Source organism: Sus scrofa, chromosome 1, assembly GCF_054392235.1.
Source record: "Sus scrofa isolate SSC_HxYL_T2T_F1_AM1 chromosome 1, Sscrofa_HxYL_maternal_Yorkshire_Landrace_v2.0, whole genome shotgun sequence".
NCBI classification, from domain to species: domain Eukaryota; kingdom Metazoa; phylum Chordata; class Mammalia; order Artiodactyla; family Suidae; genus Sus; species Sus scrofa.
In genome coordinates this window covers 20,629,620-20,647,699 of record NC_139383.1, presented here as the reverse complement: position 1 = coordinate 20,647,699, position 18,080 = coordinate 20,629,620, and the positions used below count along the sequence as shown (strand labels likewise).

General features: G+C 37.6%; 1 protein-coding gene across 16 annotated transcripts in view; it reads left to right on the top strand.

Moving 5' to 3' along the window:
• Positions 1-18,080, top strand: part of UTRN (utrophin) — a 535,632-nt gene that overhangs the window by 439,146 nt on the left and 78,406 nt on the right. For all 16 annotated transcript variants that reach the window (XM_085024297.1, XM_085024293.1, XM_085024287.1 and 13 more), the window contains 2 exons: positions 2,368-2,446; positions 5,965-6,025. In XM_085024297.1, the coding sequence (XP_084880423.1) occupies positions 2,368-2,446; positions 5,965-6,025 (140 nt within the window). The remainder of the gene's footprint in view (positions 1-2,367; positions 2,447-5,964; positions 6,026-18,080) is intronic.

Sequence of the window (18,080 nt, the reverse complement as noted above, 5' to 3'; positions counted from 1 at the left end):
CTCCTGAATGAATTCAGATATTGAACCACCCAGTGGTTTATATCTTCTTCATGAAATTGAACAGGTAATAAGGGAGTGTATAATATTGGACAGTCTTTCCTGTCTTTGAAAAGAGTATTAATTATCTGGGATTAGTAAAGCAGGATCTGTTAAACTCATAAGTGCTTTTCAAGTGTGTAGAACACAAAAGTGTTTACTCTTTATTTCTTCTGCTCCATTTTTCTAACTTATCATCTTCATATAGGTATCCCTGTGGTCCATCTTGATTTCTTCCACACTCTGATTATTATTACCATGGGCAAAGATTAGAAGTCAATGAATACATTTTGCTTGAAAAAGGATGTGTATTCTGTCATTCTGATCTCTGAGCCTGGTAACCACTAGAGCTCAGATGTTAGTTGTTGGTTGAATAAGAGGAGTGTAATTTATGCTGGCAGACAAGGAGTGTTACATTTCAAGAGTAGCGGAAATTCTGGTGTTCTTCTCTGGGATGTAAAAGTGTTTGGATGCTTTTTGGCCTTAAGGATTTACCTGCTAACACAACTTAATTAGCTAACCAGAAGAAATTAGAGCTGCCCAGTGAGCCAGAGGCATGCATTGCACCTAAAGGCAGCTGAAAATAAGAATGGCAACGCAAGTGGAACACCTGACTAGCACTACCAGACAACGACCAGGAAAAGGAAATGGAAATGCCAGTAGGCATTGTGAAGTTGTTATTGATTTACAGTTAGTTTCTCAGGGTACCAGTTCTGCATTTTCAAAATGTAAAGAGCTAAGAATGTGTGTAAACAAACATATAGAGTATTTTACTCAGCTAGTATCTTCTTGAATATATTCCCAAGTCAAGATGATGGACACAAATTTGGAAGAAAATAAGACAGTCTATATTCCTATGTCCTTTCATTCTCCATCCATATCTGTCTGTCAGTCTTTCACCATCATCATCTATCTGTTCATCTCTCTAGTTTGTACACGTGGAATTTTTTTTTTTTTTTTTTTTTTTGTCTTTTTGCCTTTTCTTGAGCCACTCCCACAGCATATGGAGGTTCCCAGGCTAGGAGTCTAATCGGAGCTGTAGCCACCGGCCTACGCCAGAGCCACAGCAACATGGGATCCCAGCCGCGTCTGCAACCTACACCACAGCTCATGGCAACGCCAGATCTTTAACCCACTGAGCAAGGGCGGGGACTGAACCCACAACCTCATGGTTCCTAGTCGGATTCGTTAACCACTGTGCCATGACGGGAACCCCTTGGAATATTTTATTTATTTATCTGTTTTTATTTTTTGTCTTTTTTGCCTTTTCTAGGGCCACTCCTGCGGCATATGGAGGTTCCCAGGCTAGGGGTCCAATCAGAGCTGTAGCTGCCAGCCTACACCAGAGCCACCAAAACTTGGGGTCCGAGCCGCATTTGCGACCTACATCACAGCTCACGGCAACGCCAGATCTTTAACCCACTGAGCAATGCCAGGGATCGAACCCACAACCTCATAGTTCCTAGGCAGATTCTTTAACCACTGTGCCATGATGGGAACTCCTGTACACTTGGGATATTTTAGAGTTCTTTTTCATTTGCTCCCTGTCGTCCTTTTTACCACCTTCCTTACAAAAGAGAGATGTATAGCTACTGACCCCATGGCCATATCTTGACTTAAGATTTTTTGTTTTAATTAAATATAGTTGATTTACAGTGTTGTGCCAATTTCTTCCTACAGCAAAGTGACCCAGCCCTTTATATATATATACACTCTTTTTCTCATACTGTCTTCCATCGTGTTCTTTCTCGAGAGATTGGATATAGTTCCTTGTGCTGTACAATAGGACCTCATTACTTATCTATTCTAAATGTAATAGTTTGCATCTACCAACCCCAAACTCCCAGTCCATCCCACTCCTTCCCTCCTCCCCCTTGGCAACCACACGTCTATTCTCTATGTCTGGGAGTCTGTTTCTGTTTTTAGAGTGTTCCTGCTTTTGAGTAACATTTAGAATCACAGTCAAGGTACAATTCTGGCATCAGATGGCACTACCACATACTAACCTACGTCTTTCGACACCTCTTTGTTTCTCAATATCTACATCTGTAAAATAATAATACTGAGAAATAATACTTACCCACTATGGTTATTGCGAGGGATAAAAGAGCTAATTCATATAAATTACTTAGAAGTACCTGGCACCATTTACTGTTTCTTGATGCCAGCAGGAGTCTGTTTTACCAGGACTTTGATTCCAGGTACAGAGAAGTAATCTGAAGCAGCAATCATATCTTCTGCAGTACCATCGTTTACTATAATACTTGAATCGAGGATATTATTAAGGTTACTGTAGTGAAATCGAGTTATTTCTTGTGTGTGTATGTGCAGGTTTCTGTGGATGATCGCCTTAAACAGCTTCAGGAAGCCCATAGAGATTTTGGACCATCCTCTCAGCATTTTCTCTCTAGTAAGTACCAATACACTTGACTGAACTCATTAATTGAATGAATCAGCATACTTTTTTACTCTCACTCAAGAAACTGTGTTCTTGGAGTTCCTTTGTAGCTCAGTGGGTTAAGGATCCAGCTCAGGTCACTGCTGTGGCATGGGTTTGATCTCTGGCCCAGGAACTTCCACATGCCACTGGTGTAGCGCTCCCCCCCCCCGCCAAAAAAGCGACTATACTCTTTGCTATAAATGTATTTGCTTTATTAGATAAGCATAAAAAAGAAAATGTCAACATCAATGACAGTATTGTTTATTAGTTATTGTTTCTGTAATCTGATCATGGTAAGTCTGAAATAAAGCAGAAGTAAATTCATCTTTAGCTAGGGTTTTTCATTAGACCATCTTTTGTAATAGCTAATATAGTCTCATATCATTGCTATGCTATATGCAAAGATTATGAACTTTTTCACAATAAAGAAATCATTTTTATATTTTAAGATTTTAAATTATTTGTTCTCCTTAAAAAGTGCATATTAGCTTAAAACATACCTATAGCCTTCAAAGTTAAAAAACAGAATTAATCCCCCCAAATCTCTGAGAAGATTTTGACTTACTATGCTTACTGTGATCATACTTAGCTTTTCTTCTGGTTAAGTATTGCAGATTTAGCCAAACCACATATGTAGATTTTTATGTAATAGTCTCCACCTGAAATTTTTCATTTTATGGACAGTTCATGATATCTTAAATAAGTAATTTGAGCTCCTACTTTATTTATCATTCACTGCTAAGGAAACTAAAGAATGTGGGATTCAGTCACCCACATTGCAATTAAAATAATTAATTCTGCCTTTACCAGGCAGTGAATCCCTGAAAGTTACTTCTTTCTCTTAAAATTACTCATTTCCCCTGATTGCCTAAAGAAGTAAATAAGAGAACACAAAGCACCCAGCACAGTTCTTGGCACAAATGCTTTCACCTCATGTTAATTCCTTTCCTTTTCTTTTCTCTAGCAAACATATGTAAGCAAACACTTTGTTTCATTTAATTCAATTTAAGTGAAGTTTAAAATTTAATGCAAAGCTTATTTTCCTAACTATGGTATCTTCTTTGTATCTCTAGCCATAGGGAAAACAAGTAATAATATCATGTCTTGGAGTTCCCGTTGTGGCTCAGTGGTTAACGAATCCAACTAGGAGCTATGAGGTTGCGAGTTTGACCCCTGGCCTTGCTCAGTGGGTTAAGGATCTGGCGTTGCCGTGAGCTGTGGTGTAGGTTGCAGACATGGCTTGGATCCTGTGTTACTGTGGCTCTGGTGTAGGCTGGCGGCTACAGCTCTGATTAGACCCCTAGCCTGGGAACCTCCACATGCCGCGGAAGCGGCCCAAGAAATGGCAAAAAGACAATGATAATAATAATAATAATAATAAAAATAATAATATCATGTCTTCTAACTAAATTGATGACATTTATATTTTCTTTTAATCTTTATCTTTTTTTTTTATAATCCACTTTACCTTAATTCAAGGTCAGTCTTTTCTTACTCTCAGTTCTCTCAATTTCAAGAATCCTAGTCATTTCCCGACCTTCCTGACTTGCGCCTCTCTGAGAGTCAAGCTTGCTCTCTCTACGGAATTCACTCTTGCTCTCTCTCTCTCTAATTTTCTTTCTCTGTCTTCCTTCCCTACCTCATGCTCCCACCCTCACCCCCCACACACCTGTTTCATACACCTGAGCTCTCAGGTAGCCCATCTTTGAGTGATTCCTTCCTGGAATATATTATCTACTTGACCACCAAGGATGCGTTTCTCAAGTTTGGATACCCTCAATATTGATGAAGTAAATAGGTTTGCAGTGTATTTATCAGGTGTTAATTACTCCAGGTTGCTTACACTTAATTTTTTAGAATGTAAAACTGTATGCTAAGAGCGAATTAAAGAGAAATATAACAAATAATTGAAACTCTATTTATAGTTCTACAGATTATCTATTCCTACTGGTGAAACTAAATGCTTTCACCTAGCAACTGTTCTTTCATAATAAAAACCGAACTCTTGTTCTTTAGGAAATGAAACAGTGTAAACATTGTGAAACTCAAGCATGTTGCCTTTCATTGTCTAGCACTGACAAGCCAAGGAGGTCAAAGTTATTCAGATCAAAACAATTATTAAAATGAATGAAGAAGTGTAAACAAAATCCCAATTAATAAATTTAATAATTGTTATCCACTGCTGCTTGGAATCTTTGGCTTTATTATATTTCTTGGACTTTAGCCTTGGTTATAAAAGGAGCCTGTTGGGCACAAAATAAAAACTGACCTATTAGCCTGGGGCCAATGCTGAAATGAGCTTGGCTCTAATGAGAAATTTAATATACCTAGTTCCACATTTTCATCCCTTTTTTATACTTTTATGGACATAGTTGGAGAAGGGAGTGCTTGCTCTTTTGTAAAGAGGAAAAGTTGTTGAATAGAAACATTGCCAAGCTAGTGGTCAAAAATCCTGAAGTCATTTATTTATTGGGCAAGTTATTTCACCTCTGAGTATTTAGTTCCTCATTGTTCTCTTCCTTATCAATAGATATATTTGAAAATGCTTCGCAAAGTTTAGAATGATATGTGTTAGTAAAATAGTATTATGACACCATATTCAGGAAAAAACATTGGTGACAACTGGTTATATGAGAATCTAGTGAAACTTTCAAAGTTTCATTTGGATTTATTTATTTATTAGTTCATTTAGCAAAATTCCTTAAAGTTCTAAATGCACATGTACAATTTTTCTTGAAGAAGTCTTAATATAATTGGTTTAATTTGGAAAAATATACTTTTATAAATAAGGAGTACATAGAATTGTAAAAAAATAAGCACCTCAGTAAAACAAAGCATAAAATCTCAATCATAGTGACGTCTAGTGTAAAAGTAAGGAACTGTATTTTCTGTGCATTTCAGATGAAAATAAATATTTGAGATTCTTCTCCCTAGATAATTGCCTTGGTTCTTCACAACCCTTTAGTTATATTTATTTTCATTTTCCCTTTTTAAAATTTATATAATTGTTTGTTTAAATATCATTTGTCCTAAGTAGTTATTCCTGAGAATATGAAGCAAAGTAGATTATTATTAGTCAGCTAGAAAATTCAATTTTAAGAAATCTAGTTTACACTCTGAATATACCGGGTAAAATTAATTTTGGTTTTAGCGTAATCAAAATATGTGCAGAGTGCGACTTCCAGATAGCACTAAGTTTTAAATTGTGGTTGTTATAAACAGTAGAACTTGATTTTTAAAAATATTTGTATCAACGGGTTCAAGTAGTTAGAGGGGGGCATTAGAAACTGACACTGTATTGTTTCTTTCTTTGCTTCAAATGAATCTGTAAAGCCACTCTTTTCTTGGCCTAGCAGATTTCATAATTTTAGAAATCTAGCAGTTCTCATTGAATTTGCTGTTGAATTTGCGTTCAGTTGTTTTGCATTAAGGGAAGAAGGCCTTTGGGTTATAGCAGTGTTTCCAATAACCTCCCTTTGTTTCTTCAGCTTCAGTCCAGCTGCCATGGCAAAGATCCATTTCACATAATAAAGTGCCCTATTACATCAAGTAAGTTGATTTTAATTCTCCTTTATGACACCAAGAAAAATAAAGTTATGTTGATAACTTAAGAGGCTTTTCCAATGGATTTCAGTCCTATTATATGAAGGAAATTATATATCTATGTTTATACAGATAAAAATTATATTCAATATTTGAAAGAAATTAGTTTAAAAATCACGGTGGTATTTGCAGCTCATTAGATTAGGCTATAGATGTATTTAGCTGATATATTTTTAAAGTAGGTATTAAAATATTTGGGGAAAATGATAAAAGTTCTAAATATTCTGAACACTCTCTCAAACTGTGCCAATTCTAAACCATTTTTGCATCTCCCAGAAAATCCATTTAAAAAGTGCTTGTCATCTTCTCATTTTAATCTGCCCAAAAGAGACAGTGTTTTATCATTAAAAAATTCAATATTTTCAAGCTTTTCTTTGACTTTATGGAAATTATTGGCAACATTAGTTTAGGCTTATTACCCTTTATTTGTGTTGTCAGCTTGACAGTTTCTCCTTTTTTACATAGTAAGTTTCTCCTTATTAGTTAACATTTTATAAAGTTTATGTAATTTATACAAGGTCTGCATAGGATTTGACCCTTGGCCTAGTGTGTTGTCACTGGACAGAACGATACATACAGTTCATCTTCTGATATTCTTTGAGGTGTAAATGATTGGTTTTCAATGTGATAAAGTTGTGGGGATAGTAGCTGGATCTATTTCATGTGTAAGATGAGCACTGTCCTCGTGAGAAAAACATTAGCTATTACCAGGGGCCGGCTCTATCTCAGATTAGTCTTGTGACCTCGGGCAAGTCAGGGAGGAACTCTGGGCCAGGAGTCCTTCATAAGCTTCCTAAAACAGCAGGTGTATCTCCAGAAGCCATGCCGACACTAATAATCTACTCTTCCAGGATCCCGCTTCCTGAAAACTATATGCTTGAAATCAAAATGTTTATGAAATTTTCCTATGGAGGTTTTATTGTGGTCAGAGATGAATCCTCAGAGTAAAAAAAAAAATTAATTTTGCCACAGTACCTAACAAATATAATAAATGATATGTTACCTTGTTTCAGGGACTGTTCTATTTTATCAGTGTTTAATCCACCATGTACTGAGTTGTGATAAATGTATTAAACCTATTTATTTATTTAGGTTTAAGATAGCAAAGCAATGGATTGGTATCAAATTCATGCAGGCATGAATGGAAAGAAGTCAGAGGCTCTGCAAATTGATGTCTTTATTGAGAGAAGATGTGACCTTCTGATCCAAACTTAAAACATTTAAAATTTTTATTCTATGTAATAGGAATACTAGTAGTAGCAGTTATAGTATTAACAGCTTTTGATTTTCTGGGTGAATATTGAATTGAATATTACAGGATAAGATATAAATCTGTTATACTGCAGTAGGGAGAATAGTGGCCATAAAGAGATGCCCACATCCTGATCCCTGGATGTGAATATGTTGGGTTATATGAAGATGGAGAAGGGGTCATGAGCCAGGGAATGCAGTCAGCCTCTAGAAACTGGAAAAAGCAAGGAAAGGGATTACAGCTTTTAGCACCTCCAGAGAGGAATGCAGCCCTGCAAATCTCGATTTTGGCTCAAGGAGACATTGATTTTGTAGTAATTTGGTGCAGTAGCAATAGAAAACTAATATATGTATTAGCAATAGAAAACTAATGTATAAATATTTATACATATATAATGTATTTATATATGTATAATTCATATATATATATATTTTATATATAATTTATATAATGTATAAATATGTACAAAATTTAATGTATAAATATTTATTTTGTATAAATATTACAAAATTTAGAAGTCTGTAAATTAATCAAAATTAGTTAATTTATGGAAGTAACAGAGTACTGTACCATTTGATATTTAAAAAATGTAAATTGGATCTAGTAAGGCAGATTTTTGTTCTTGCTAGATTAAAAAATTTTAATTAAATCTCTTGGTTGATTAGGTTTATGCAGTGGTTATCTGTATGATTTGATACTTGAAAAAAAAAATCCATCCTTAATTTCAGCACTATTACTAAAAGGAATTTCTCTATGTCCAGGTCAGTTATATATGACTTATATATGACTAAGTCAGAATTTCACTGATTCAGTATTTTTATAGTTTTGAGAGGATCTATCAGAATTAGATCCTTGTCCAGACTGTAGGTTCTTATGGGGCAGACTGGTGGAGTAAAAGCTGGTTTATCTGGCATCTCATTGGCTAGAGCACTATCATCAGCATCTTGAAATGTATATAATACAGTAGCAGCAAGTATTTTTTAATGTGACCTGTAGGATTGTAGCATTCTGAGATATCTTCAACATCACTAGTGAAAGATTGGACTTAAATATTTTAAAATTTTAGTGCAAACTTCATCTTAGGATTTTCAAATATTTAGAAATATGACCATGTATATAGAATAAATTCTCTTATTTTTAGAAATCTTGTTTAGCCAGATTCTTTCATTACTTGCGCTCTTGTGTAACCTAACAGTTTATTTCCTCATAAAGAAGGAACATCAATCACTAGAGATTAGGTTGTACAAGCCAGTATTTCCAGATGAAAAATCATTATGAAAACAAAATTTAATTCCCAAATAAATTAATAACCAAGTAAATGATGAAGGAAAAGGCTTTTAATATACACTTCCCTTTGCATGGCTGCACAAGAAAGTAGAAGAAAAATGTTAGAAACAAATGTGATCGTCATGCAACTAGAGTTTCCTGGAACGTATTAGGATGTATTAATTTGGCCAATAAGAAAATAATCTTTAGGTAAAAATATTAGGTATTTTCGGGAGTTCCCATCGTGGCACAGTGGTTAGCGAACCCAACTAGCATCCATGAGGACGCAGGTTTGATTCCTGGCCTCGCTCAGTGGGTTAAGGATCCAGCGTTTCCATGAGCTGTGATGTAGGTGGCAGACGTGGCTCAAATCCTGTGTTGCTCTGGCTGTGGTGTAGGCCAGCGGCTACAGCTCTGATTGGACCCCTAGCCTGGGAACTTCCATGTGCCTCAGGTGCAGCCCTAAAAGACAAGGAAAAAAAAAAGAAATATTAGGTATTTTCAATGTTTTAAGTATACAATTTTATATACTTTAATGCCAGAATATAGCAAGAATGTTGGCAGAGAATGGGAAGGACAAATTATTTTTATTTGATATTTTAATTTTATATGTTACTTAAAACATACTTTGATGGCTCACCAGTGCATTTCTTTCTCTCCAGTAATTCTCCAGCAATTTCTCTAGTAATTGGTATATATTGGTCATATATTTTGTACAATTTGTTCATTTCCTCAACTAAAAGTTGACATCCAGGTAGTTTCAGGTATAAAAGGAATGATGGATAAATTAATAATATTCTGAGGTATACTGCTATAGTTCCATGACTCATTTGTTTCTAGAAAATGACAGAATATGGACCTGAACTGTAAGAGTCCCTATAGTGTAAACCCCCCTATGTTAATATTTTAAGTTGCAACTCATAATGTTTAATATATTTGCTAAAGCAGACTCTCCTGATCTAACTATTGTTCTTTTTTAGTCTCATTTTCTAGCCCAATGACAGCTCATTGTTCCATCAGTTTAAGAAAATTTGAAATGATTCATGCTGCCTTTAGAATGTACAAAAATATGCAAAAGCAGGATCTCTTTCTCTTTTAATTTGTGGTCATATATTTTGTACAAGTTGTTCATTTCCTCAACTAAAAGTTGACATCCAGGGAGTTTCAGGTGTAAAAGGAATGATGGATAAAAGCTTTGGGTTGCATTTTCTGAATACATCACAGTAACCATCTAAAACTCAATGCTTCTTTTTGATCCAGAAATAAAAACAACAACGATAACAACAAATAAATGGTTATAATGGGCAATAGTAATGATAGTAATTGTAATAAATTATATGTTTTGAACATTCATTTGCAAGCCATATGTGTGATCTTTCACTTCTCAGAGTAGTGCAGTGAAGTAGAGGTACCATCTTTACTCCCATTTATACTCAAGGCTTAGATAATAAGTACACACACAGCTTGCCTGAGATCACACAGCCAGAAGATGCAAAAGCTAGCAGTCAAGCTCACGGGCAGACTCCGGCTCCTGAGGTCTTGACCACCATGCACTACTGCCTTCTGTTACTGTATTAGTGAAAGTAGAGAACAAACATTTTTAGTCACCTGGAAAATTTGTGTAGGATAAAGGATTATATTTAGGAAAGTACAGTCAGATGGAGAAGACATGAGCAAACAGCCTTTCTTTTGTAGTACAGACTGGTTACCATTTATTATGCACCTGCTATGTTCCAGCAATTGAGAACAGAGGTGTCCAAGAGAAAACCCATGCTTTCTCCAACACTGCATGCTGCCTTTTCTGTAGGATCCTCTATAAGCTCATTTCTGTAGGCCTTATATATGGAAAGTTCACACTGTGGTCTAATAATGGACAAAGGTGCTTTCCTATAGATGGCAGGTGTCATTCTGCACAGTCCTGCCCTTCGAATCATGACAGGGGTTCTGAGGTCGGGGAGCAGACTTGCTGGCCCTTCACTACTGGTGCTCATTCCCAAGGTCAGGAGCTTTCTGTTACTGGGAGATTTCCATCTGTGAGGAGTTTGGCCAACAAAGCTGGCTCACACACCCCTTGGGGCTTTTAATGAGTACTGCTCTGCCTGTCCTTCCACTTTCATCGAATTTAGTAAGGAATAGTTGGGGAGTGCAGTTTTCCTTTCTTTCTCTGCAGTGTCTTCTCTAAATCCCAAGCATGTGGCCTTTTAATAAGCCTTAGTCTTGACACAGATGATGATTCTGCTCTTGTGACACCATCACGCTCACATCTATAGTTCCGTAGCTTCGTTTTGCCCGCTAGAATCTGAGGTGCAAACCTGAATTCTTTATAATGCTGTCACACACATCCAGCTTTAACATGAACACTTTCGTCAACCCTGATTGTATAGATATGCCTATCACATTCTCTACAACTGACATTCCTCAATACTACAGTGTATTAAGCAGAATAAACTAATTTGCATCTACAAATAGCACTATCATGTAGTCTCTACCTTGTTCAGACTCTGCCCTCATGCACAGATCTAAATCAAGATTTTCCTCAATTTATTATATCTCTTGTATTTTCCTTTTCTGCCCTGTGTTCATTATGGATAACCCCGAAGTATTGTCTGATACCCCTTTCTTGCCTCCCAAGGACACCCTCTGCTGCCCTAATCCATCAATTGCTGGGAAAAAATGAAGTTTATAGCTGTAAATGAAATCTTGGAGAGCAAGTAGTTGTTCTTTACAGCAGTCATGCAATTTATTTGCATAAACTGTATGTACTTTTCTCATTATATATGTTCAGTCTAAAGGAGAGAATGAATGCCTATTTCTTTAGAGGAATTGCAAACCCTGCTTAGATGATGTAGGTGAAATATTTCCTCCCTAAATAAAAGCAGAGAGAAGTGGCAGCAATGGGAAATTCAAATATCCAGCCTCACCAGAAAATTAAAGCTAACAAAGGTATAGGTATAACAACACCAAAAAAAGAAATTACTGTAAAGCATTTTATCTTTAAAGGTTAAGGAAACTCATCCCCAAATGAAATAAAACCATAACAAAGATGTTTCAAATAATGACAGGTCAATGTAGTTCTCTCTGAAATGCTTCCTATAGCAGCCTTCATCTCTCTCCTCCTCCTTAATCAAGATGGGAGATGGTGTCCTTTTGGTTCCAGAATTTCAAGTGGAGAAGTCTTGGGACACACTTCGAGTTTCTTTCCAGAAATGGAGCTTGTGTTTTGGGTTTTAACAATAAAGAAACACATGAAATAGAAACATAAGAGAATGTACTGAAGAGTCAGCTTTTGCAAGAAGTCATCTGTGACTTTATTGAAAATAAGAATTTAAAGCTCACTGGGTCAACTCCACTGTTGAGGAGGTGAGAAAGAAATTGCTTTATGAAAGAATGACATCTTGGAATTGGCTTGGAGGCTGCTTCAGACAAATGAGCATACCTTGGCTAACTGAAAAGCTAAGCAACAGAGCTGCCCGGCACCAACCCCACATGGGCAACTTCTAGAGTATTGACCAGTGTCCTGGTTTGTTGTGATAATTTAGGTGGAGTTGATGTTGTCTTAGAAAGACATTGACTAGTTCAGGACTTGAGAAGATAATCCTCTTTCATGCCATTCATGCATATGTGGTGGGGGTCAGAGTTATTATTACCATGAAGTGGAACTGTGGCTTGGAATCTTCTAGATTACTCAGCTTCATTGAATTATGATGGCACCATCAGCGCGTTACTGCACAGTTTGATTTTTAGAGCCAGAGATGCAATTAATTAAGATCTACCAGATGGGACAGGAAGGATCACTGTGAGGCCATTAAGGGAAGGAAAAAAAGATATCTGTATCTGAATCTGTAAAGATTAAATTTTAAAAATAGTCATTATGCTTAGCGAAAGTGCAATGATCAAATGAATTGTGAAATAAGTAGAATATCTTTTTTTCTACTGATTATATAGTGAAGTGATACAGTAAAAGATTTGGTACAATCCTATGAAAGAATTTAGAACCAATTTCTCATTTAAAAAAATACACATGGAGTTCCCACTGAGGTTCAGCAGGTTAGGAACCTGACATAGTCTCCTTGAGGATGTAGGTTCAATCCCTGGCCTCGCTCAGTGGGTTGAGGATGCCACGTTGCGGCAAACTGCAGCATAAGTTGCAGATGCAGCTCAGATCCAGTTTTGCTGTTGTGTAGACCAGCAGCTGCAGTCCCAATTCAACCCCTACCCTAGGAACTTCCATATGCTGCAAGTGCAGCCCTAAATATATATATATATATATATATATACACATGAAAGAGATAAAGTAATAAAAACAAACTAAATGATATAAATTCAGCTTTAAAAAAACAAAATTAAAGATATGATAAGTTGAGCTCTGGTGGAAACATAATCCTGAAGTTAACACCCCAAACCGGGGGTGTGCCAGGGCCAGCTGTGACCACAAATGACAACAAATGTTGACTGATGGTCTGACTCTCCCTAGATTGAGGGCTTGGGGGTGGGGCCCCCTATGTGTTCTGGACCCAAGTAAGAGATATTACCACAGGTGAGGCTCCCCGGGTTCATTAAATGTGTGCATGTTTATTCTTCCAGACAGTCTTTCAGTGCCTTTGAGACAAGTTGTCACCTGAATCGCCCCTCACGCCCAGGCACATCCATTTGGGTCATTAATTCTACTACTTTACTTAAATGCAAGCAAACCTGTCTTAGTGTTCTATTGTCCATGCCTGGGACATTGACGCTGGTGTTTTGGGGTGTTCTGCAGCCTCTGTTTCTGTATAGCCCTTTACATGCTTGGGTCTTTGAACCTACTCCTATGGGTGAAATAATTTTAAGTGCATTATGGAAAAACAACATTCAGCTGAATAAATTTGAAGATCTAATTGGCTTTGTTCAACAATTTATGAATTGGACCGCATCCCATCTAGTTTATTGAAAGGAGCACCCAAGAGTTGCACAGAATGGAAAGCTTTTCTAGAAATGGGGTGGGTGTTGATAACAAGGAAGTTATTAGTACAAGAAGAGAAAGAATTGTTTCAGGCCAGGTCATCTTCTTTGGGGGGTGGGTGGAATGCAGGGGTCTTATACAGATTCCCTCACTAGTGCTGACCAAGAAATCCAGACTGATTGGCTTATGCCTCTCCCAGGAAAGGCTGAAACTGCAGTTGGGTTAGGTGTTGAGTCTTGGTGGGATTTACACAAGTGACTCCATTTTAGGCTTGTTGTTTCTTTTTAACAGCATTTTATAATCAAATTGAACAGATTTGGAATTATCCTTTGGTTACTATTTAGTCTTCCTGTCTTGTATCTTCATTATCACGCCAAACTAATGGCATTTTTTAAAGGAGACTCTGTGCTTTTATGATATCCATTATCAAGTGGGATCATAGCTCTTTTTTTTGTTGTTGTTGTCTTTTTTTTTTTTTTTTTGCTATTTCTTTGGGCCGCTCCCGCGGCATATGGAGGTTCCCAGGCTAGGGGTCGAATTGGAGCTGTAGCCACTGGCCTACGCCAGAGCCACAGCAACGCAGGATCCGAGCCGCGTCTGCAACCTACACCACAGCTCACAGCAACGCCGGATCGTTAACCCACTGAGCAAGGGCAGGGACCGAACCCGCAACCTCATGGTTTCTAGTCGGATTCGTTAACCACTGTGCCACGATGGGAACTCCATAGCTCTTGGAATTTGAACAGAAGGTTTTTTTTTTTTTTTTTTTTTTTTCTTAAAATGTTGACATTCAAATTTTAAGTTTTCCCTTAGATTTATTCTTTTGTTTCCAAAAGTATAACCTTGGATTTTCTGTCTTTAAAAGCCTAGAGAATGGTAGAAAGTGTGAAGGTTCAAGAAGTTACATACAACCTGAGGGACATGGAAGTTCACCCTCACACAGCTACCACACTGACTTCTGCACCCTGTGCATTCCCCAGGGACTCCTCAACCCAGTCCCACATGTAGGCACACACAAACACACAAGCACACACACAGAGTAAGGTGCAACATTACCTGTGGGAGTATTTCCATATCCTTCAATATATTCCTGCATGATGAAACCAGATCGAGGGGATTATAAATTCCAAAATTAAAAAGGTCTTACTCCGACAAATGACATCCCATCAGGTGCCAGAATGTGCTTTCAGTCTTTATGCTTTAGTCACCTGAATGCAAATTTGATTACTTGGGGGCCCTATACATAAGGTGTATAAGCATATATAGAGGACTCACAAAGCCTACATATTGCCTGCGTCAGCTTCATTCTGGAGATTCTATTTTTTAACCTATCATCTCTCAGCTTCTACTACATTATATAACTTACTTATGGCAGTTTCCGTTTGGCTCAGTGGTAATGAATCCGACTAGTGTCTATGAAAATGCAGGTTCAACTGCTAACCTTGCTCAGTGGGTTAAGAATCCTGCATTACCACAAGCTGTTGTGTAGGTCACAAATGTGGCTCGGAGCCCGTATTGCTGTGGCTGTGGTGTAGGCTGGCAGCTACAGCTCTGATTTGACCTCTAGCCTGGAAATTCCATATGCCATGCGTGCAGCCCTAAAAAGCAAAAAAATAAAAAGCATTCCATTTGACGACAGGGAGTTCGTTGGTAATTTTGATAGGACCAGTTTGGGTAGAGGAGTAAAGTTGAAAACCACATAGAAGTGGGTTGAGCCCTAAATGAGACATGAGGTTGTAGACTATTCATTTGAGAATTTTGTCTGTAAAGAAGAGAAAAAGAGTGCTAGCTAGCAGGAAATGCAGATGCAAGATATTGGGTATGAGTGTGTGTGTGTGTGTGTGTGTGTGTGTGTGTGTGTGTGTGTGTGTCTAAAGAGAGCAGATCCTTTGACACTGACATTCTGAGAGTAGTCTTATTAAGAGGAGTTGATAATCAGCACAAGAGTTGTTTGGAAATCTTTGGGAACAATTGGCTTTTGATAGGAGAGGGGAATCATCCTCATTTTAAAAAGGAGAAAAGAAGGCAATCTGGAAGATGGAGGGAATTTTATTGATTTGGTAGTTGGAAAAACGAAGTCATTCTTACCTGGTGGTTTTTAGGTTTTTCAGTGAAGTATGAGATCAAGTTAAATGATACTAAGGCAGGGAAGAAACTTATTTAAGTTTGGTGAATGGCAGTAGTAAATTGTTGTCTTGGGCTCTGCGAAGTAAGTTCTTTAGGGAATGTAGAGCATTTGCCAGCCGTTGGACATTTGAGGTTTGAAGTCAAATATTTAAAGTATAATCAGTCTCTGTGTTGACTGATTTTCTCCAGCTGTATTCATGCACAGCTGCTCTGGTCCAGAGAAGACAAGTGATTGAGCGGTTCCATGCTTGGTTTTGCTAAGAGTGAGAGAGAAGTGAGATTATTTGTAATGATTATAATGATGGACCTCATGAAATTTAGACTGATTCATCAGAAATATTTTAAAAACTCAATCATGAAAATATATTTTCATATTAAGAACTCAGGCTTAAAATTAAACTGTCTTGGTTCGAACTCTATTTCTACTATTTAGTATGTGACCTTGAGCAAGTTATTTAAGTTTGTCCGAGTTTCCTTCATCTGCAAAATGGGAATAATATTGGCACCAAATTCGTAGAATTGTTCAGACTGAGCTTACACAAAGAGTACTTGGTACAAACTGAGCATTCAAATAACAGGCTATTACTGTAATTGATATTATACATCCTCATTTAGTGTGTTATCTTTCTCTGTGCACAGCCAAGAAGAAATATTTCTTTCTGTGACAGTCTTATCCAGAGTATTACACCTAGTTCTTTTCCCCACATTTTTTTTTTTCCTTAGGGCAATACCTGTAGCGTATGGAGGTTCTCAGGCCAGCAGTCCAATCAGAGCTGTAGCCGCTGGCCTACGCCAGAGACACAGCAATGCAGGATTTGAGCTGCATCTGCATGCCACCTACACCACAGCTCATGGCAACGCCAGATCCCCAACCCACTGAGCAAGGCCAGGGATCGAACCTGCATCCTCATGGATGCTAGTCAGTTTCGTTACCCACTGAGCCACAACAGGAACCCCCTCTTTTCCCCACATTTATATTTTTAATTAACTCACCTTTTTTTTTTCTCCTATATGCTGTTATAAGTAAAATTTGAATGGAATGATAAATGGCAAATCCCACAAAATCTAGTTTCAAACATAAAATTGGATAGATAAGTAACAACTAAGTATGATTGGCTAAGTGTCAGTTTTGGACAATCCTTTCTCATCATCTTTTTTTGTTTTTACATTAAATGTTTTTTTCATTTATAGTGATTTTTATTTTTTCCATTATAGCTGGTTTACAGTGTTCTGTCAATTTTCTATTGTACAGCAAGGTGATCCAGTTACACATGCATGTATACATTCTTTTTTCTCACATTATCATACTCCATCATAAGTGACTAGATATAGTTCCCAGTGCTATACAGCAGAATCTCATTGCTTATCCATTCCAAAGGCAACAGTTTGCATCTATTAACCCCAAATTATCACAAGTCTGTCTCCAACCACAAGTCTTTTCTGTGGAAAGGTTCATTTGTGCCATATATTAGATTCCAGATATAAGTGAAATCATATGGTATTTGTCTCTCTCTCTCTCTCTCTCTCTTTTTTTTTTTTTTTTTTTTTTTTTTTGTATTTTTGCCTTTTCTAGGGCCGCTCCCACAGCATATGGAGGTTCCCAGGCTAGGGGTCTAATCAGAGCTGTAGCTGCCAGCCTACACCAGAGCCACAGCAACTCGGGACCCGAGCCTCGTCTGCAACCTACACCACAACTCACAGCAATGCCGAATCCTTAACCCACTGAGCGAGGCCAGGGATCGAACCCTCAACCTCATGGTTCCTAGTTGGATTCATTAACCACTGGGCCACGACGGGAACTCCTCTCATCATCTTTTAATGGAAACAATGAGACTACTCTAATAAGTACAAATTACTTTAAAACATATCTTCTCCAGAGATTCTTTGTCCAGAAATCAGTATCTTGTCAACATTTTGTAAAAATTGCTGTTGGCTCATTTTCTTATATACTGAATAGTATTGTGATGCATCATTTTTTGTGTTCTGTTCATTGGTGTACAATCTTATTTGTGTTGGACTTTCTGTGGCTTGTGAGAACATATTATGAGTAATAATAAGTAGAAGTGTATATTACTTATGAACCTTACTGATTTAATAGTTTAGTAAAGGCCACAAAATAGGGGCCCTATGTTATCCCAACTGGGACACTGAAGAGTCGAGGGGGAGTTCCCGTCGTGGTGCAGTGGTTGACAAATCCGACTGGGAACCATGAGGTTGTGGGTTCGATCCCTGGCCTCGCTCAGGGGGTTAAGGATCCGGCGTTGCCGTGAGCTGTGGTGTAGGTCGCCGAGGCGGCTTGGATCTGGCGTTGCTGTGGCTCTGGCGTAGGCCGGCGGCTTCAGCTCTGATTAGACCCCTAGCCTGGGAATCTCCATATGCCATGGGAGTTGCCTAGAAAAGGCGAAAAGGCAAAAATA